At 39.6% G+C, this 18,772-nt stretch overlaps 1 protein-coding gene and 1 long non-coding RNA gene across 5 annotated transcripts in view; one reads left to right on the top strand and one right to left on the bottom strand.

Moving 5' to 3' along the window:
• The window catches only part of NR5A2 (nuclear receptor subfamily 5 group A member 2), an 87,240-nt gene extending 84,279 nt beyond the window's left edge, over positions 1-2,961 (top strand). For both annotated transcript variants that reach the window (XM_027462711.3, XM_027462712.3), the window contains exon 8: positions 1,743-2,961. In XM_027462711.3, the coding sequence (XP_027318512.1) occupies positions 1,743-1,990 (248 nt within the window). In that variant the 3' untranslated portion in view covers positions 1,991-2,961. The remainder of the gene's footprint in view (positions 1-1,742) is intronic.
• The window catches only part of LOC110354076 (uncharacterized), a 125,871-nt gene that overhangs the window by 60,212 nt on the left and 46,887 nt on the right, over positions 1-18,772 (bottom strand). For all 3 annotated transcript variants that reach the window (XR_011811142.1, XR_011811143.1, XR_011811144.1), the window contains 2 exons: positions 17,890-17,940; positions 9,407-9,596 (listed from right to left, as the gene is read on the bottom strand). This is a non-coding gene — a long non-coding RNA (uncharacterized lncRNA). The remainder of the gene's footprint in view (positions 1-9,406; positions 9,597-17,889; positions 17,941-18,772) is intronic.

Here is an 18,772-nt window from a genome sequence, read left to right as displayed (position 1 = left end):
CATCATCATTTAAGTACTGCTAGTAAGTTCCTTAAGGCCAGCAAGCAAAATTCAGGCGGAGGTCATGTCCTGGTTCCCAAGCAAGCAGCACAAATCCGGAGAGGCACTTGCTTCATTTCCACAATGAAAGTGGGACAGGAAAGAGGCAGACATTAATGATCACGGCAGGAAACGCTCACCCCAGCCCATACGAGAGCAACCCTGAAGGGCAGCCCGCGGCCAGCACAGCATGCTGCAGAGGCTCCTGCTCAAAGCCTGGAGGCTGTGCATGCTACCCTGCCCTGCCACTGGGATCCTTGGCATCCCTCATGTTCTCATGTCCTGAGGAAAGTGTTTGCCTCCTTCAACTACGTCCCTCATATTCCAGCACACAGTTACTTGCAGGAACCAACACTGGTCTATTTAAAGCACTTCTAGGAAAAGGTGCAGTTAGACCCAATTTACATAGCCTCCCGGGCCGCTGTTGGATTGGGGACCAGTGCATGTTCCTGTTTTACAAAGGAAAACACTCATTTCCCCTCCAGTTAAAGGCTGGGATTTACAATGAACCAAATTCTGCCCAATTCCCCATCTCCCTTGCTCAAACATCCATAAAGCGGCAGGTTTGTCTTTATTCAAAGTGAATTAGCAGAGTACTTGTGCTCAGTGTTGCTGCTCTTTAGCCTTATGAGAAACTGTATTAGAGTACTCTGCTGATGGTATAGATGATCAAACATCAGCAAGAACAAATTCTCCCAGCAAGAGCACTTTGATCACTTCACCCTTTCTGCATTATAGCAACAGTCTAATTTGCAAGCTTTGGAATAATTCCTGTATTCTTCAGACATGTCAAAAGATGCCATCAGAATTAGTTTTATGAAGGGAATCAAGTAGTAAGGAGTTAATATATTGGCATTTATCTCTGAGTGCCATTCCCAGCGCTTGAACTTCCTGTATAGGAAGAAGGTAATCAAACAGAGGCAGAATGAGCAAACCCTGCCTGCCTACTGATCTAAGTGCCCCTGTTGTCCAATATCAAAGAAAATTAGCATGTTGGATTTCAGAAAGCATAGTCAGGTTAAAGGGCACCATTCTTATCTGGTATTCCACCCAAAGGACAATGATTTCATTTCATAAAGATCATTAGTCAGTGAAATATATATTTTAGAGAGTTTCTAGTAGGGAAGATTATTTTGGCAGTCACTGGAGTGTACCAGATGGTTCATTAACATAGGCTAGACAAGTCAAAGGCTTTCAGAATCATTTAGAAAATGTCAAACAGAAACAAGAACCCTGTCACTTTTTATTAGAATTAACTACATCATACCCTGGACACAGATTTCACCTTGGGTCAGAAAAATTAATACAGAATTATATGAATTGTGTAACATACTAGGTTAAAGATAGGGCTTCCTCTTGGGACTCATTTGCTAGCAATATATTATGGTCTTCTACTTTAGGAATCCTCAACCTTTCTTTTTGTAAGATATGAAAAGAGCTGACCTTGCTCAGACTCCATTGGTGTCTAATTGATTTGAGGTATATGCAGAATTTCAACAAGACATTCCGCTAAAGCTCTTTTGTGATCATTTTCCCAGGAAAGTTGGCAAAAGGGTTCACTGAATATTCAGCAGCTTCTAAAGTATGCTTTTGTCAGGAGGAAAAAAAAAATACATCCATTTAGTGAAACACTGCCTTAGTAAACAAGAATTAAAATGCAACTCAATTGTTTTTTGTTTTTGTTTTTTCTACTTATCATTCAGATGTCAAAAACCTAGAGAACTTCCAGCTTGTGGAAGGTGTTCAGGAACAAGTGAATGCTGCTCTGCTGGACTACACAATGTGTAATTACCCACAGCAAACTGACAAATTTGGGCAGCTTCTCCTGCGACTACCAGAAATCCGGGCCATCAGTATGCAGGCTGAAGAATACCTCTACTACAAACACCTGAACGGGGATGTTCCTTGTAATAACCTTCTCATTGAGATGCTGCATGCAAAAAGAGCATAAATTATACCCATTAGAGCTTCTGCTTTCAAGGAAAAAGATATACTCTGAACTGCTCCGAGCAACACTAATTAAAACGTGGTTTTAAGACTTTGAAAAATGGTATAATAATCAAATACTAATAGTAAATAAGTGATGTATCAGGGTATTTGTATTGCAAACTGTGAATCATATGCTACACATCCCCAAAGGAATCTCTACGGGACTTTAGACTGGAGTGAAGCGAACTTAACAAGTGGATACTGTCACCAATGTCAACATGAAAAAGGACAGAATGATTCTTGTATATTTATCTCTGCTGATTGCCAATATGAAGAAATTTAGGAAAAAAAAAAAAAAAAACTGATCTGTATTATCAAGCTAAGGTAGTGGGGAATTTGAGTGCACTAAATTCCTTCATCGTATAGCAGGACTTCTAAAACAGTTATAATAGATGCAAAGCTGCATCCATAGCATCTTCTACCATCCTTCCAAGGACCCAACACTTACTTCTTCTGTGATAAACGATGTGGCATCCATTCAACAACCTGTAAGAGAGAGCTGGCACAGGCCACATGCAATGTAGTATGGCCACCACATGCTAAGAGGCCAGTTTTGACTGTCTCTCAGGCGTGCAAATAGCTAATATGAAGAGTGTTATCACGTGAGCTTGGCATTCTTACTATGTTCTGAAGTTTGTTTTGTCACGTGTTCATGTTGTTAAATCAGGCAGTATCCCTCTTCTACTACTGTCATTGGCTAGCAACTAAATATCAAAGATAAACATGCCAAAAAAACTAGCCAAATCAGCTATACACTTTACTAGTGCAGTGGCTAAAATATGGATCTGCTATATATTCGTGGCCATTTTCAAATAAAGGAAACAAAGATATTTTAAGCACCACCAATTACAGCTTTTTTGACAAAAAGTCCTTTCTAAGACAATGAATATTGATGTTAAAAAAAAAAAAAAAAAAGAAAGACAAGAAGTAAAATGCATTTAGCAATGCAAGAATAGACAAGTAAATTGTCTGAGCTGATGATACCACAGAGCTCATTAAAAATGGTCTTTAAAAATGGCCAGTAATTAAGATAGCAACTCAAACGTCCAGTATCTAATGAAACTTTTTTTTTTTTTTTGAAGTTAGGTAATACACATCTTTTACGCAAAGAAAGAAGAGTGATACTGCTATGTCTATGTAGGCCAAAGTCTGCTGCAGAACAAATATTAGAGAAGAACAAACAATTCTCTCTCTGTCCAAATGAAGATATCAGTATTAACATGTAGTGCCACAGTTATGAGTCTTGCCTTATTTCATTATCCTTAAAGGTAACTGTGCAGGTGTGGATCAACATACATTTAAAATAAAGTATTAATCTCTAACATTAACAAAAACATAGTGTTTACATTCTTTAGGTCCTGTGGGAAAAAACTGTGACAAAATTGCAAAGCAGTGATTTCCTTAATATTGCTTTCAAATTGGTAATTATTTTACCAGTACTTAATTACTGTATGTCGTGAGACACTAAAATCAATGGGGGGGGATTTCCGTTTGACTTTAATTTTTGAGATTATCGGCTGTACAATCACTTGTAGAAACTGTATAAAATCCTAATCCTTTGATTTTTTTTCATGAAGATTGCTGGCTTTTGAATAGTTTATTTATATTGTATATGATAGTTTCCACTGTAGACAATTATGATGCTAATTTATTGTTCTTTGGTTTCATCTTTATATAAGATATAGCCAGAATGAAGAAGCCAAATATATGTGTTTACTGTAGCATGTCTTCAAGTTAGTGGAACATAGTTCAGGGACACACAAGGGTCTTCACAAATTAAAATCATTTACTTGATTAAATGTCTGTAAATCTTCATAATCCTAACTGTAGTTTATTTAAATCTATTGTAAATTATGTGAGTTGTAGCTTTTTCTGTTTCATGTGAACTTGAAAAGGTGCATTCTCTTAATTTTTTCCAAACATTCATACATTGTATACCAAAGACTTTAGTTATTACATCTGCATTAGTACAAAACGTTATTTTAATCGCCTGTATTAATCAGCTATAATATTCTGTCCACGCATAGGGTACAAACACAGCAAAGCCTAATGTCTGCAACCCCTAGATGCCTGCCCTGTACCACAGAACACATGCACTGTCATAATGACCAAAAGCAAACCAAATACACCTCCCATAGTCATCCTACACAGCAGGCATGGCAGCACTATTTAAATAACAACATTCTCCCTCAAACAAACTAAATTAACTCAAAGTAAGATGCAGGTGGCAATTGACAGTGGCTGGGACATACTTATACCCACATGTATAGTGGGTATAATGATGAGTGCAGTCATTCCTTCCCTTTTTAAAACAAAACCAAAACATATTTCAAGTGTTCGCATTCTGTATTTTCTTTTTTTTTTTTTCTTATGGAAATGCTACAGTGAATCTCACTGAATATTAAAGAGAAAAGCTCAAAAAATGTTGCTAACCATATTCACAGCACCATTATCTACATACAGGATGAAATAATTAAAACAGGGATGTAAGAGAAAAGTAGAATTTTTCATACAGTTTAATAGAAACAATTGCTAATGAACTAACATGTGTTTGCCCATATCTGTGGTTCCAAGAATCCCACTAGATTGCCCAAAGTTTGCGAACAAAAAAAAAAAAAAAAAAAAAAAAAAAAAAGAAAAACACCCTCATGTTAATTGTTAACTACTTTGTAACCAGACATTTACTTCTGACTGCCTTATCGATTACAGGACATATCAGTAAAAGCAGACTAAAATTCAAAGGTTTTGGCTTTGGCTGGTTTATTATAGTTGTTCTGTGTTTGTAAACAGACAATCTGTAAAGTCTGACTGTTTGTATTACAGATGTTCTGCAGCTGCCTTGGATTTAAATCCATGCAACTTTTAGAATGTGCAGTGATTTACTTGTTGAAGTTGAAGTTCTCTTACTGTATCGGTGAAATACATATTGTCACGTCAGTTCTTGCCAGGAGTTTCTCATCACCAATGGATTTTTTTTCTCCAGTATTCCAATAAATATTGATATGCCCATGCTGACTACTTTTAGGTTGTCTTTATGCTAACAACATTCCACTGAAACAAAGCACTGGTCAAAAATCCGTTTCTCAGAAGAACAGAGTAAAATACAATAAAATACAAGAAATCTGATGCAGAGAGGATGATACAAATGTGGAGAGCTGCACCTTCAAAAGCTCAGTGATGCTGAAATTGCATAGTCTGAAGTAAAATAAACCCTGCTAAACAGATCAGAAAAGCTGAGTGTCTAGTCAAAAAGGAATTTATCAGCTGAAAAAAATAATAATAATGCTTTTCATCTCATTCTGCACACTTAACTTTCACTTCAAACATTGTTCGTAAAGGGTTAAGCGGCCAAAGAATTGGAGGGGGAAAATGACAGAACAAAAGAAAATCAGGTAACAGGATCCTGCAGAGCTCAGGATAACCTCTTAGCAATGTAAATACACCACAGGGCCAGGGGCTACTCCAGAGCTTCCAACACAACTGCCAGAGGAGGCTGCCAAGGAGGCAGATGTTACAGCTACTAGAGAAAAATAGTCTCCTGAAGTTGCCCTCTGGCTCCTCTGATTGCCATTTCGAGAGCAGGAGGTGAAGTGGTCCAAGAGCTTGTCAGCAGCACCCTACTGTTCTGAGATCAAGTCCACCACTTCCCCTAAACTGTCTGGTAGCTGAAAAGGGGCTGCTCTGCATGGTGCCAAATGTTACTGGTTCAAGGGGAAGAAACAAGTCTATAATTAGTTATTTACAAATACTGTGCTTGAATGAAACAGAGCTGTGTTGGTATTGCAATAAAAACAGCATAAAACAGATAATTTTAACGTTTAGGAATCTTAACTGAATATCATGATATCACATAATATCCAGGGGAAATTTCAGGGTTAAAATTTTCCCTAAGGATAACTACAATACATGTAATTTGGGGTGATATATTTACTATATACATTACAGACTTAAATTATGAGGGGATTTATTTTTAACTGCATTTGACACTGGTTCTGGAACAATCTCCTCTATGTTTTTATTGGAAACATGGAAAGAGTGAGTTCAATGTAACACAGGTCATCAGTACAATACTTAGCGATCCTGACAATTTCCTGGAATACGAATAACACTTCTTATTAACCCCTAATACAAAACCTGTAGTCTAGATACATAATGAAGTTTCTAATGACATTGCTGCCTCCTCTGGTACAGTTGCTGTTACTTTCCAGGGAAGCTGTGTGGAGGTGGATCTGCTGTACCCTGGAGCTAGAAGTGGCAGACAGAGCATTAAACTAACAGCAAGCCAAGAAAGGTAGAGATACATTTTTAGGGGCATCAGATCTCACAGCTATATAACCCTGTGATGCTGGCATGAGCCCAAATATTTCTGTGCAGGTCCAGCAGTCTCAGTTGCATATAAGCCTTTTGAGGAAAGATTCATCTTCTAAGGGCAGTTTGCCAACAATATGAAAAAACTTTCTAAATGATAAAGGCAGAAGAGGGCCTGACCCTCAGCTGGAGCAGACAGACATTCCTACCCCGATGTCAGCAGACCTAAGCTGAAGAGGGCATTGCTGGAAGCTACTTCATGTATTTGTTATAGCCTGGTCCAGCCCACATCAATGGGACAAGACAAGGCTTCCCTCCATTAAACATTTTCCAAACCTCTTATTTTTTCTCCTTTGCAGGGCAAAACCCTCTCAAATTATTGGAGTCTGGCATGCAAGCTTGGACTTGCACCAGTAGGTGAGTTTTTGCCATTGCTCCAAGAAGGTCGTCACCCCTATTTCCTGAAACCACTGTAACTTCCTTTAGTCCTAGATTAACTACCAGGCTTATGGCAGCTCCTGCTATCTATGTTCGGTGCACACCCAGGAGGATAATTCAGATTCAAAGTAAAGCAAAATGTTGGTGGAATGCAGACTCCTGATGGTGGCTGTGTTAGTTAACGATGGCTCAAGCTGTAGCACCCTGCTCAGGTCACTGGAGCCCTACATCAGTACAGACTTCAGGTTTGAAAACACAGGCTGAAACAAAGAGCAGAGTCACCATGTCTTCCTCTCACATCTTGCTTTTGCTGTGCTTCAGGATCAGTAAATTCACTGTAAAATGGGGAAATACTTCTCAGTTTGAGGTGCAGGATGCAGGGACGCTTCCCCCACCACCAGCTGTTTACCACGTGCAGCTGCAGCTACATGAAGCTGGGAGCGTGCCCCGTTGTAGCACCAAGTGCAGTACCCTCAACCAAAACCTTCACCGAGCAGGAGCCCCCTTGCGCAGCGTTTCTGTCAGTCACTGCTGCTGCTGAATGTTTGCTGGAGACTACCACTGCAGCCTGTCAGTTGCAATTATATAGTAAAACAGGGACTCTGCAGCAGAGGGAATAAAGTGTGTTTGCAGTAAGAACCCTGAACAAGTCACTGTATGTACAACAGAAACTGCTGAAGGCCATTCAGTAGCTGCTGGCACGCCTACAGACATGCACATGTGCCACCTATGGGAATTCCTCAAGCACACTCAAAAATCCAGTCCTCTGATTCCTACACGGGACATTTTGTGAGGCACTGCTCCCCAGGGGGACAGCAGGCTTCAGCCATCCATGCAGCTCGAGTCCAGCTTCACAGTGCTGTCTTTCCACTCGTGTACACAGAAGCACAGTGGCACAGAATCATACAAGAGAGAGGTCGGCCTTTCCGAGCAGTATGATGGCATGGATTCATATCCTGCCCTACATCATCACAGCTGCGATGCTCTTCCCAATCTGATCTAGACCTAAATGGATCAAAGAAGGGACGTTCACCAAAGCGCACTGCTTCCTACAGCACAGAGGCACGTTCCAGCTTTATGTTACAAGGTTTAGAGGATTGTGTTTGAATTCCGCAGTAAGAAATACCGAGTACTGTGGGTGCCTATTATGATCAGTCCTTAAGTATAAAAGAGACTGGGGGGGAAGCATACCTCCAAAAGAAAATGTAGTAAAAAGGAAGCACAAATGTGGAACAGACATGATATTTATGTTTCATAAATATTTAATCTAGATTCACTTTTAATCTAAAGGGAAAAAAATAAATAAAATATGCTGGATTTTTATAATTGCTTTGAAGTATTAACAGGGTCTGAATAAATTATCATTTATGTATTTTATATGTATTTTACAGACCTGCCACGGTAAGTGATATTGTTTCTAATTTTCATTTAATAAATGTGGTTTTATTTTACAATTTATATAAATTTCAGATTTAAAAAGGCATGGAATAATTAATTAAATGTATAATTAATTCATTCAACTCCTGCTGTGAAAACTGGAGCTTATTATTGGAGTACATTTTTATTTAAAAAATGTTTTTTTTACTTCACAAATTCAGTTAAAATATTCTACAGCAAAGTCATACTCCTATAGAAGACCTGCCCGTGAGTTCCACAGCACTTGGATTTGCAGCTGCAAACCTCCACCAGGCCTTGCATGTCTTTGGAAACAGAACTTCAGCCACTGAAGCTGAGACAGGCACTGACCCCGACAAGGTAGAGATGGACGCGTTTCAGGATTTTTGTTTCGCTGTGCTAGTCTCCCTCCTCTGCTCATTTACCTTACTCAAAACCCAACTTACCCTCCCAGTCATGACACCCTTATTCTTCACATAAGCTCTTAGTACCTTTCCACTTTTTCTTTACTGCTCAGATTCACTCATTTAATTTTCCTTCTCTTTGTACCACAAACAGAACTCACAAGCCAACTTTACCCAATGCATTCGTATTTTCAGAAGTCACCTATATTTTTTCAGGGGGTGGGAGGGAGGAGTAAAAAGGGGAGTGTCAAGGACTCAGCAGTAAGTGTCTGCATATTTAGAAGCAGCACAGTGACCAAAAATGTCAAAACAGGAAAACAACTGCTGAACCTGGTCACACCAGGCTAAAGAAAGCCCAGCCAAAAGCAAGACAAGGTCACCAGTCAGCCTGCTATGTCTTGGCTTACAATGACCAGCTTTACGGACCTAAAAAATCAACAGTTCTTACCAAACATTGTTTTCAGAAAGAAAATAGGAAACATACAAGAATTTTAGTTCAAGAACGGCACTAAAATATTAGCAGTGGAATCAAAACAGAGGAGCACTATCGGGGCTAGAATTAAATTATTTTAAGACAGTCTTTTTTTTTTTTCTTTTCTCCAACAACACATGTAGCAATATTCAACATAACCAAGAAACTACCTTTGCCAAGAAGAGTAAAGGGAACAACGTTTTTCCTTTTTTTTCTTTGTTTATATATCCAACTTTGGCATAACCTTACCCCTTGAGCATCCTGCAGGGAAAAAATAAAACTAAACAAAAAAGCGCTGTACTTTCCAGGGTGACAGACCTAAGACAGCTTTTCTCGTCAGAAAAGCTGGCTGGTTCCTCACCTGGTGTGCCAGAGCCCTGAGGAAATCTGGCTGAGCAGCATCAACAGCGTCTTGGCAATGTTTTGTTCAAGAAGGAGAAACAACTGCAAGCAGGCAACAGAGGCGCTGGCCGAGATGCTGTGGGCGAAGGCGGCACAGCCTGACCGCTGCCCAAGTGGTGATGCAGCACGCTGGTGTCATGGGTGCCAGCCTGGGAACAGAAGCAGAAGGAAGATTTTGTGAGACCACCAGCTGCTCTAGAACTATATTCCCGCATTTGTATATACTTGGAAGTAATTAATAACACAGAATCGTTGTTCATTTATTGAGTTTGGGAGTTGTGAAGAAAATGGGAGTATGTTACCAACATATTTTTCTAATATTTAGATTGTAATTGATTTGTTAAAGGATCACCCTAGTGATGTCATAGCTTCACCCTGACTTACCTCTCACCTAACTTGTCATATTTACATTTTGGCACTGTTTGGAAGTTGATTTCATGTGAACAACAACACAAAGAAATAATATACACAAAACATGTAAAAAGTTCCAGAAGGGAAGTGATCACTTTAGGGTGACAAAATTGAGGCCAAGGACACTAGAAAAACTCTGCTTTCTTCCTGGTAGTTACTTTGTAGTTGCTCTGCTTTGTTCTAATGTCTTGTCATGAAAGCCATAACTAATACAATACAAACTAAGGTAGCCAAGAAGAAAACAATAATTTGTAGTTTAAAGAATTATTTTAGAACATAAATGTATGTACGCACGTATTCCAGAACAGAGATGAGAGAGCAAAATTTATCAACCCGACACTTTATCTTTTTCAAGAAATAAAAAACGTATACTACAAAAAATGTACTATTTCTATAGGTCTGCTGGTCCTGAGGTATGTGAGGCTTGGGTTTGTAGCAGAGCTGATAAGAATGATGCCACCCAGAGATTCAGAGCAGCCAGCCCTGGGCTCCCTCACTCTCTTCAGACACAGACTCCTCCTGCAATTCTGGCAAATTCCCAGGATGCGCTGCCTTGATTTTCCCATCTGTAACACACAGCCTAGGCTGACCCACATCCTACGCAGTTCCGAAAATGTGATTATTTGTCACAATAACATTTTAAACTGGTAACAAACACAAGAACTAGTTGATAAATACTGTCAGGATGTGAAATGTTACTGGAGGTCACTGGCCACCTCAAGAGCACTACATTTCAATCAAATATAAGCAGGGGCTGCAACACGTTCCTTCTGACAGTATGAGCCTCTCCAACAACTCTTTCAGTCTCTCTCCGCTCTGACTTCCCCAAATGCACGATGTGCACGATGTGCATTTGTCGGCATGCTAAGTTAAGTGTTCCTCCTTTAGGTCATTATTTCCACTCTTTAATTGTTCTTTCAGCCTTCTGTAGTATTATTGTTATCCAGATTGTGTTGGTGCTGCTTTCCAAACACAGATGAGTAACAGTTCCTGCCCTTCAGAGAGTATATTCTCGAAATAAACCTTTCAAATTCTCCACCCAAGACAAAATGCACCAATTGCAGCCAGAACAGTCTTCAAAGATTATTTTTTTTTATATTCTGCGAATTCCTATTTCCAAATACGTGTCTTTTATTAACACAAAGCTAAGTGGAGCCTTTTCCAAGAATCTGAGCTTGTATTGAAAAACTGACCATAAGGATCTGAACTTCCCCAGAAACAGTCTGCAGTTTTAGATCTTGGTCACACCTCATTCCCGTAGGCACTGAGTAACTCAGAAACCACCAAACAACTTCTGTGTCCCAGTCTGGCTGGTTCGTGAGCAGAATTTACGTGGCACGTATGCAATGGATACAACCGAGACATTGCTGCCGGAAGCCTTCCTCCCCTAACTACGAGGTGGTTACACACCCAGCGCACAGGCAAGTGAGAACGGAAAAATTAGAAGATGAGGCTTAATGAGAAGCTATGCAAAGCCACAATACAAATGCAATCAAAGTAATTTTTGCCAATTAGCACAATAAGAGAAGCCAAAAATGGCTAAGGTTGGTTTATTCTATTTATTGGTCACTTTATTCTATGAGCTCATTTCCATAGCTATTCACATAACATAGTTAATCTGGTTTCCAGTCACTCTAACACACCACAGAATGCAAACTCCATGAAATCATCAGTCCAAGTATATTTTTCTGCAAGAGCTAGGAGTGAGAAAGACTGCATGGAGTCATTCAAAAAGGAAAGAAAAAAGCCCAGGTAGAACTGCGTTTAAGAAAACATTCATTCTTCTCCAAACCTAAAACTCCACACCTACTTTTAGAAATGGGTCTCATTCTGCATTTGCCTGTTGAACTTGTGAGCATTGAGATGTGTTCAGGGAGATACTGGCTCTGAAATACTCAGTTACTCATTGTAGTGTGTCTGCTCTACTTTTGTTACAAACTTCATTAATCATTATAAATAGATAACAGCTGAGTAATATAATGTGAAAAGTAAAAAGAAAAAAAAGTTTGCTTTTCACTTCGCTTATTTAGATGTCACTATTGCTGTAAAAAAAAAAAAAAAAGAAGCCTGTAAGTCAGATTTTTCCCCCAGAAATCAGTGGGTTACCCTAGCATGGTAATTTCTAAACTAAGACTGTTTGAGAGGTATGTGTGACACACAGACCACGGGGAGAGAGCAGAGGGACAAGAGCCCAGCAAGGAAAATGCTCAGCAAAACAAGACAAACCACAGGATATGCAGAGGGAACAACAGGGGTCCCAGAGAAAGGTGTTCTCACCAGTGAATCAAAGTTCTGACTGAAAGACACAAAATTCTTATTTCATTCACACTGTCAAAAGCTCTTGAGCACAATGATCTTTGATTATTAAAGATAGGAGAATAGTGGCAACAGAGCTAATTTGTTTTGCTACTGCTTAATTTCTTCTATGCTATGCTAAAAAAAAAAAAAAAAAAAAAAAAAAGCCTACTTGAGTCAGGGGAGAACATTTTCGCAGCACATGATGCGCAGGAAGTTTTACTGCTGAGCTCTGGGAGGCACTTAGCCCACCATGCGGATACTCAGTCTATTGGGTCGCTGAACTGTAATAAAAGACATCATTAAGGGAAACATTTGATGGAGGTACTTGGCTCATTGGGTCAGTGGTTATAGTTATAAGGATCTCCTTGTGAAGCTAATAGAGAAAAAAATGAGCCCTTCTGATTTCTAAGACCAGCCTCTCTTTTTAAAGAGGGACACAGGGCAGGTTCCAGTAATGCACATAACTTCAGACATTTTCAAGGAGACTACATGCTGCCGCTGTCAGAGTTACAAAAAGGTAAAAGCAAGCAGGCCCAGAGGCCACCAGCCTCTTCCTGCTTTGCCACCTCCCCTGCCCTGAGGCATCCCCTCGGGGACACCACCGGGCTGTCCCTTCCAGCCGGTTGGCACAGCCCCGGAGCTGCTGCCTGGAGCCACAGGTAGGAAGGAAGTCACCACACAAACATCTCAGCTGGGTCTTTGGGAACAGCAAGCCTGTGAAACCAGGGTGAAAGGCCACTTACTGTCTTACAGTATGAAAGCAGATGTGTTCACAATGTGGTAAGTAAAGCCAGCTGTAGGAAAAGAGACAGAGCCCTGGAACATAACTTCCAACTTTCCTTGGAGAAAGGAGACTGATAAATAAAAGGAGACTCAAAACTGCTCCAGACCTCCTAGCTCAGTTCAGCTACAGGTAAGTAGGAGTCCTCTTTCTTCTCTGACTCTGCTGAAGGTTGCCTGAGGAACTGAGCTGTGGGTGACGGGCAAACTACATGATCCCCACGGAGGGGATCGCGTGTCCTTTGCTTTCATGGCTTCCTCGGAGAGGAAGCTGAGTTTCAGAGGCGACACCTGACAATTCAAACGTACCAGCATGAAGAGCACTGACCTGTGACTGGTGGTGTGCAATTTAGCTGAGCATATACCAGCAAAGCATGGCTCTTACAGCTCCAAACTATTTATTTAAAAACCAGTGGATTTCAAACATGCAGCACAGTGAGCTCACGCTCCAGCTCTGGTTGATGCCGCACATAGATCATTAAGAGTGAAAAGGAAACATGCAATTGCAAGCCATTTCTTCAAATTTTTCTATCACCTTTCCTTAGCAGCAAGTGTTTTTGTGTTCAGGACACAGAGATTGAGACGTGGCATGCATGTCTGCAACAGGGATGTACTGCCTTCTAATAATATCACTGATAATATCTGTATGATAGCTTAAAAAAAAATGCATCAAATGTTGTCCATTGTGCAGGAAGCTGGATTTTTAATACCAGCATGACAAAGTTGTGACCTGGCTGAATATCTACCTACTATCACAACACACATTTGAAAAAGTTTGTTGCTTAATAAAAGATTGTCAAATAAGAGAGCACTGCTCCCATCTCTTTCTTCTACTACCTGAATGAAATGGTTCAGTAGCTACCTGGCCTCTTGTTTTTTCAGGATCTACTGCTTTCATTCTTATGCTACCTTCTTAATTTTAATCAGAAGGAAAAAGAAAAGAAAAAAAGAAAGAAAGAAAAAAAAAAAAAACACAACCACCAGATAATAACAATAAAACAACAGAACACAAAATACAGTTTTCTAAGAATCCATTTACCCATCTGCTTCAAGTCTGGTGTCATGTCATTAAACCATCATTAAAATAATTATCTCTAATAGCAGCCTATAAATGATTCCCTAATCAAAGACTACAGCTACTTCTATGAAACACACTGCTATATTGGAGGAACACAAGCGCTGCTTCCTAAACAATTCACTATTTATTACATGTAAATTCTTATCTCCTCCTGCCATATCACAAATGGCTTTCACAGCCCTTTTTTCCACAGCCATCCCAGAAAAAAAGCAGGATCAGTCGGTGGAAGCAAACCTTTCCTCAGCCTAGGGCAGGCACCGAGGTGGCGAGTTCCCACGTCATGCAGGCTGTGGGCTGGGTCCCAGGGGCGTCACTTGATACCAGTCAACATCAAGCTCTGAAACAGAAGTGACACACACACAGCAGCAGACCCTCCCAAACATGTGTGCAGCGATCAGAGACCGGCAAGGCAACATCTGCTAGGTCTAGGAACTGCTTCTTGTCACAAAACATGCCAAACTGTCAAATTGCCTGTGACCTATCACAGCTACCACTTGCCATACTACTTGAGTTGCCATCAAAGCCAAGACAGAAGCCACAGTGACTGAAGAAACCATTAGAAGAAAAGGGTTTGGGTGTCATTCTTGATTTTTTTTCTCCCTCGCTTTACGCTTCTGTGTCAGTAACAGTGTGCCAAACCTAGCAGTAAAAACCTTTCCTGGGACCTCCACCAAATGAAATGCTCCCCCAGTATTACACAACTAGAACACCTATTGCTTCCCAAACTAAATACAAACAGCCCTGCTTTTCTGCTACTAAGAAACCTAAATATAAATTCTGTCTAAGTGAGGGAGTCACGAGGCCCATGTACCAGCCAGAGCACCATCCCAGTCCTGAGACTGGAGAGCACCACTGGCTCCCCAATTTTAAAACATTCTAAATGTCAAGGGAAGGAAAACAAATAAAGTCTACCTTAAATACACCTTTCTTCATTTTTTTTCCTGAGATTGTACCTATCTTCCTATTATTTTCTTCAAGCTCTTTGGTAAGGCTTTTAATAAACAAGAGTAACATTTTACAAAAAGCCAAGGTTATACCAGCGTTATCAAAAGACAGCAACATGACTTTCCAGCCCCAGCTTTCATGCTGCAAAACACTTCTGTTGGCCTGAAAAAGATGCAAATCTGCATGCACAGGTCTCCTTTTAACATCCCTGCTTGGTAACACCAACCGTAATACCTTTTATAGTGAGATGCTCTTGGAATACCACCTAACTTCATCATTTCTGGTAGTTGTAAGCAAAAGAGGTAACATCACCGTAAGTTAACCACAGCAATGACTCTCATAGAGATTGTTAGCAAAATACCCAAAAAGAAAAAAGTAAACCACTAAGCACTGTGACTGCAATAGCATGCAGTAACTAGCAAGTCCAAATGCCAGTGCCTTCCCCAATTTATATCTGGGGTTCCTGCGGCTGCAGTCTCAGCTTTCTGCCTGTGCACAGTCAATTGAAAATGATCTGCAAAGTGCAATCTGCCACACGACTGGGTCACCTTTCTGCAGCAACTGTGCTGTCAGTGAGGAACTCCTCAAAATGCAGCACTTGGTACAGCCTTGGCTCATGGTACTGGAGGATTTACTTGTCTGGTTGTGCTTTTTGAATGGCAGGAAGGAAGATGGTGCGCCATTGAAGGGAGGAGGTTTTAGCACCGTCCATCTCCTCCCCACTTACCTTAGCAATGTCAATGCCATCTAGTGGTCAGGACAGCGGGATGTAAAAAAATGGGTCCAGTTGCACACAGTCTTGGCAAATTTCTCTTGGTGTGCAACCTGAGAAATGCAACTTTTTATACTGGATACTTAATAATTCTCATCATAGAGAACAGAAGAGCAACTTATACCTGAGACATCGTTTTTCAGTACCAAGAAATGTTCTTGAAAGCCCCTCTTAATAGATTCAGCTAAGAATAGTATTTTAAGGCTGTCTCTGTAACATTCTGTTTCTAAATGTGGTAAATAATAATAATAATAGAATCAATACTTGGGAAAATCTTGCACCCAGACCTATGAGTGGCAAAGATTAGATTAATTAAGTTAAAAAATTAGATTAACAAAAATAAACACCATTAATTAATTAAACACAATATTTAAATAAATATTTAAATTTGTCATTGCAAGACCAAAGCATTTGTGAGACGGATTTTCAATAAAACACAAGCAATGAGTACTGCCCATTCAAGGGCATACATCCAAGTCAATAACATTCGTAACATCCACTGAATTGCACTGCATTTGCAGGAGGCAACAAATAGAAAGATCAGAAGGATAAATGCACACTTCACACCTAAAGAAGCCTTTTAGTTAGAAAGGAACAAGCGAGATCACTATTCATCACCATCATTGGTATTTAATGTGTTGTAGAATTAAGATGTTGAAGAAATGGCTGACACATGCAACAACAACAAAATAATATTAATTATAATCCAAGGTAAAAGAGCTTTTATATCTGCATAAATCTTGTCCAGCCTCATTTTTCCAGAAAATATGAGAAAATACAAGGTGTAAGGCAAGTTGCAAAAAGTACCACGCGAAGAATCATGCCAGCATATTTCAGGAAAGTGCTGAGCTTATGTATTAGAGAATGTATCACATTACTCCTTGAAAGGGGATGAAAACTTGCTATTTGTTCTATTAAAGGCAGTTTCTCCTCCCCTCACCAAATTTTCTGTGCATCTGTCAAACAGAGATTCTGCAAGCATATAGCTCCCACCTCAGTTGTGGTGCCACCCAGCCCCAGTTTTCAGATCTTCTTAGCTTGTTTTTGCACATGCCAAGATATTTTTTTCCTTTTCTTTTTCTTTCTTTTTTTTTTTTTTTTTAAGTTTCACCTTTCACTTTCAGATATAGAAGTACTTGCTGTCTTCTGCTTCATATACACAGATGCTTGTGCACTAACCCAACCAGTTGGTAATGTTTTGAGTAATGCATCATAAGAGCAATGGCACCTTAACGATATATTACCTTAATACATCATCAAAGCTATGGCACTCTTATGATATATTAGTTTAATTCATCATAGCAGTGCCGTATCTTGAACAATGTATTACTCCAAAACATAGCAATAGCCAGAAAGCTCTCAAGATAAGTTTGGTGTTTTTTCAACTTATTTACATCATATGAATTTGGGTTGTTTTTTTGTGGTTTTGTTTGTTTGTTTGTTGTTTTTGTCTTTTTTTTTTTTTTTTTTTTTTACTATCTCAGAAATAAGTGTTCAATAGGGACAGAAGATTGTAGTTACCTACTTATGTCAATATTCCCAAGAAGCGGTTTCACAGTCTACCACCTAACACACCCTTACACATGCACACAAAAAAGAGGCTTCAATGAGTAAATTAGCAAAGCCAGTTTCACCTAGTAAAATAACTTTTCCAGTACTTCACCCAAATGTTGTGATTTTCACTGTGACCCTCTGTTAGCTTTACAGCCCCCCACCTCACTCACGAAGTTCACACATATGTAATGCATAGTTTTTCTTGGGAAAAAAAAAATTCCTTCACACAGCTGCAGGAAAAAATAGTCAGATCACATCTTAGATTATTGTGTTGGTGTATGCACAGCTGGCACAGCAAAGGCTGGTGTGTGCCTGCTTTCCGCCCTGAGCCCCATGCATGGTGCTGGGGCAGGAACCTCGACCATCCACTCATATGGAAATGCGACACCACAACCAGCTCCATCTTAAAACGGCAAGCAAAGGCTTGGTAAAAGGAGGGCTTCCTTAAAGACAATTTTCCTCAAAAAAGGATTTCTAGATAAGAGATGGAACTTATTTAAAAAAAAAAAAAATCCTCTGCTTTTAAACACTCTGCTTGCATTTGCAGTGATGTATCAAATAAAACCACCAAAACAGTGAGATGTGTTCTCATCATATTACTTACATGCATCATGCCACCCATCAGCCTCTCCTCTGCTGGCAATCTATGGAGAACCTTAATGAAATGAAAAAAAATAATATTTTACTTATTTATTTCATGACAGTGACATAAAACACATAGCTCACTAGTATGGTCTGTATGTTAAATTACTAATAGAGATTATTTGTATAAAGACAGAAAAAAAATGTCTCAAAAAGAGAGCTCTTTCACCCTGTTTCAGTTTCTTCCAAAAAAAAAAAAAACTTTCATCTGCACCACATCTTTCCAAGAAATCATGGGACTTTCGCCAGTGCAGGCAATAACACTGATCACCTCACTGATCAGCTGGCAGTACAGGCAACGTCTGTATGAATAAATCACTCTTTGGCTTCTGTGATAGCAAAGGATCGCATTCCACGGATCACACAGAATACGTAAGGTGTCCCCTGGATGTTTTATTGAATTAGTGCCAAAACATACCAAGAACAGTATGACCAATGAGTCTGTATGTCTACAAAGTAAATCAGATTATGTATGCATATATAATATATATAATTTGGGAAGGGATATTTTGCAAAAGTTCAAAGACAAAAAAAAAAAAAAGAATACACGCTGGAAAATAACAGAAGAGAAAGTAAGAAGTTAAAGCAAAGTACCTGCAGCAAAATAAAGATAAGGAGAAAAGGAGAAAACAAAATTATCATCTGGAAACAGGGGGGTTGGGGAAAAACAGAAAGAAAAGAAGAAATTCTTCACATAAAAATAAGTCAAAAGAAACTGAGAAAAAAAAGTGCCTTCCTCAAAAATCTTCCAGAAAAACTAAATCTAAGCAACATCAACAATGCAAAATTTCAGAGCCAGGATTCTCCTCCACTCCTCCAGCAAGAGCAAAAGCAGGGCCATGAAC

The sequence above is a fragment of the Anas platyrhynchos genome, chromosome 8 (genome assembly GCF_047663525.1).
Source record: "Anas platyrhynchos isolate ZD024472 breed Pekin duck chromosome 8, IASCAAS_PekinDuck_T2T, whole genome shotgun sequence".
In the NCBI taxonomy this organism is placed as follows: domain Eukaryota; kingdom Metazoa; phylum Chordata; class Aves; order Anseriformes; family Anatidae; genus Anas; species Anas platyrhynchos.
Note: the sequence above shows the minus strand (reverse complement) of the source record. Positions and strands in the feature narration are given on the sequence as shown.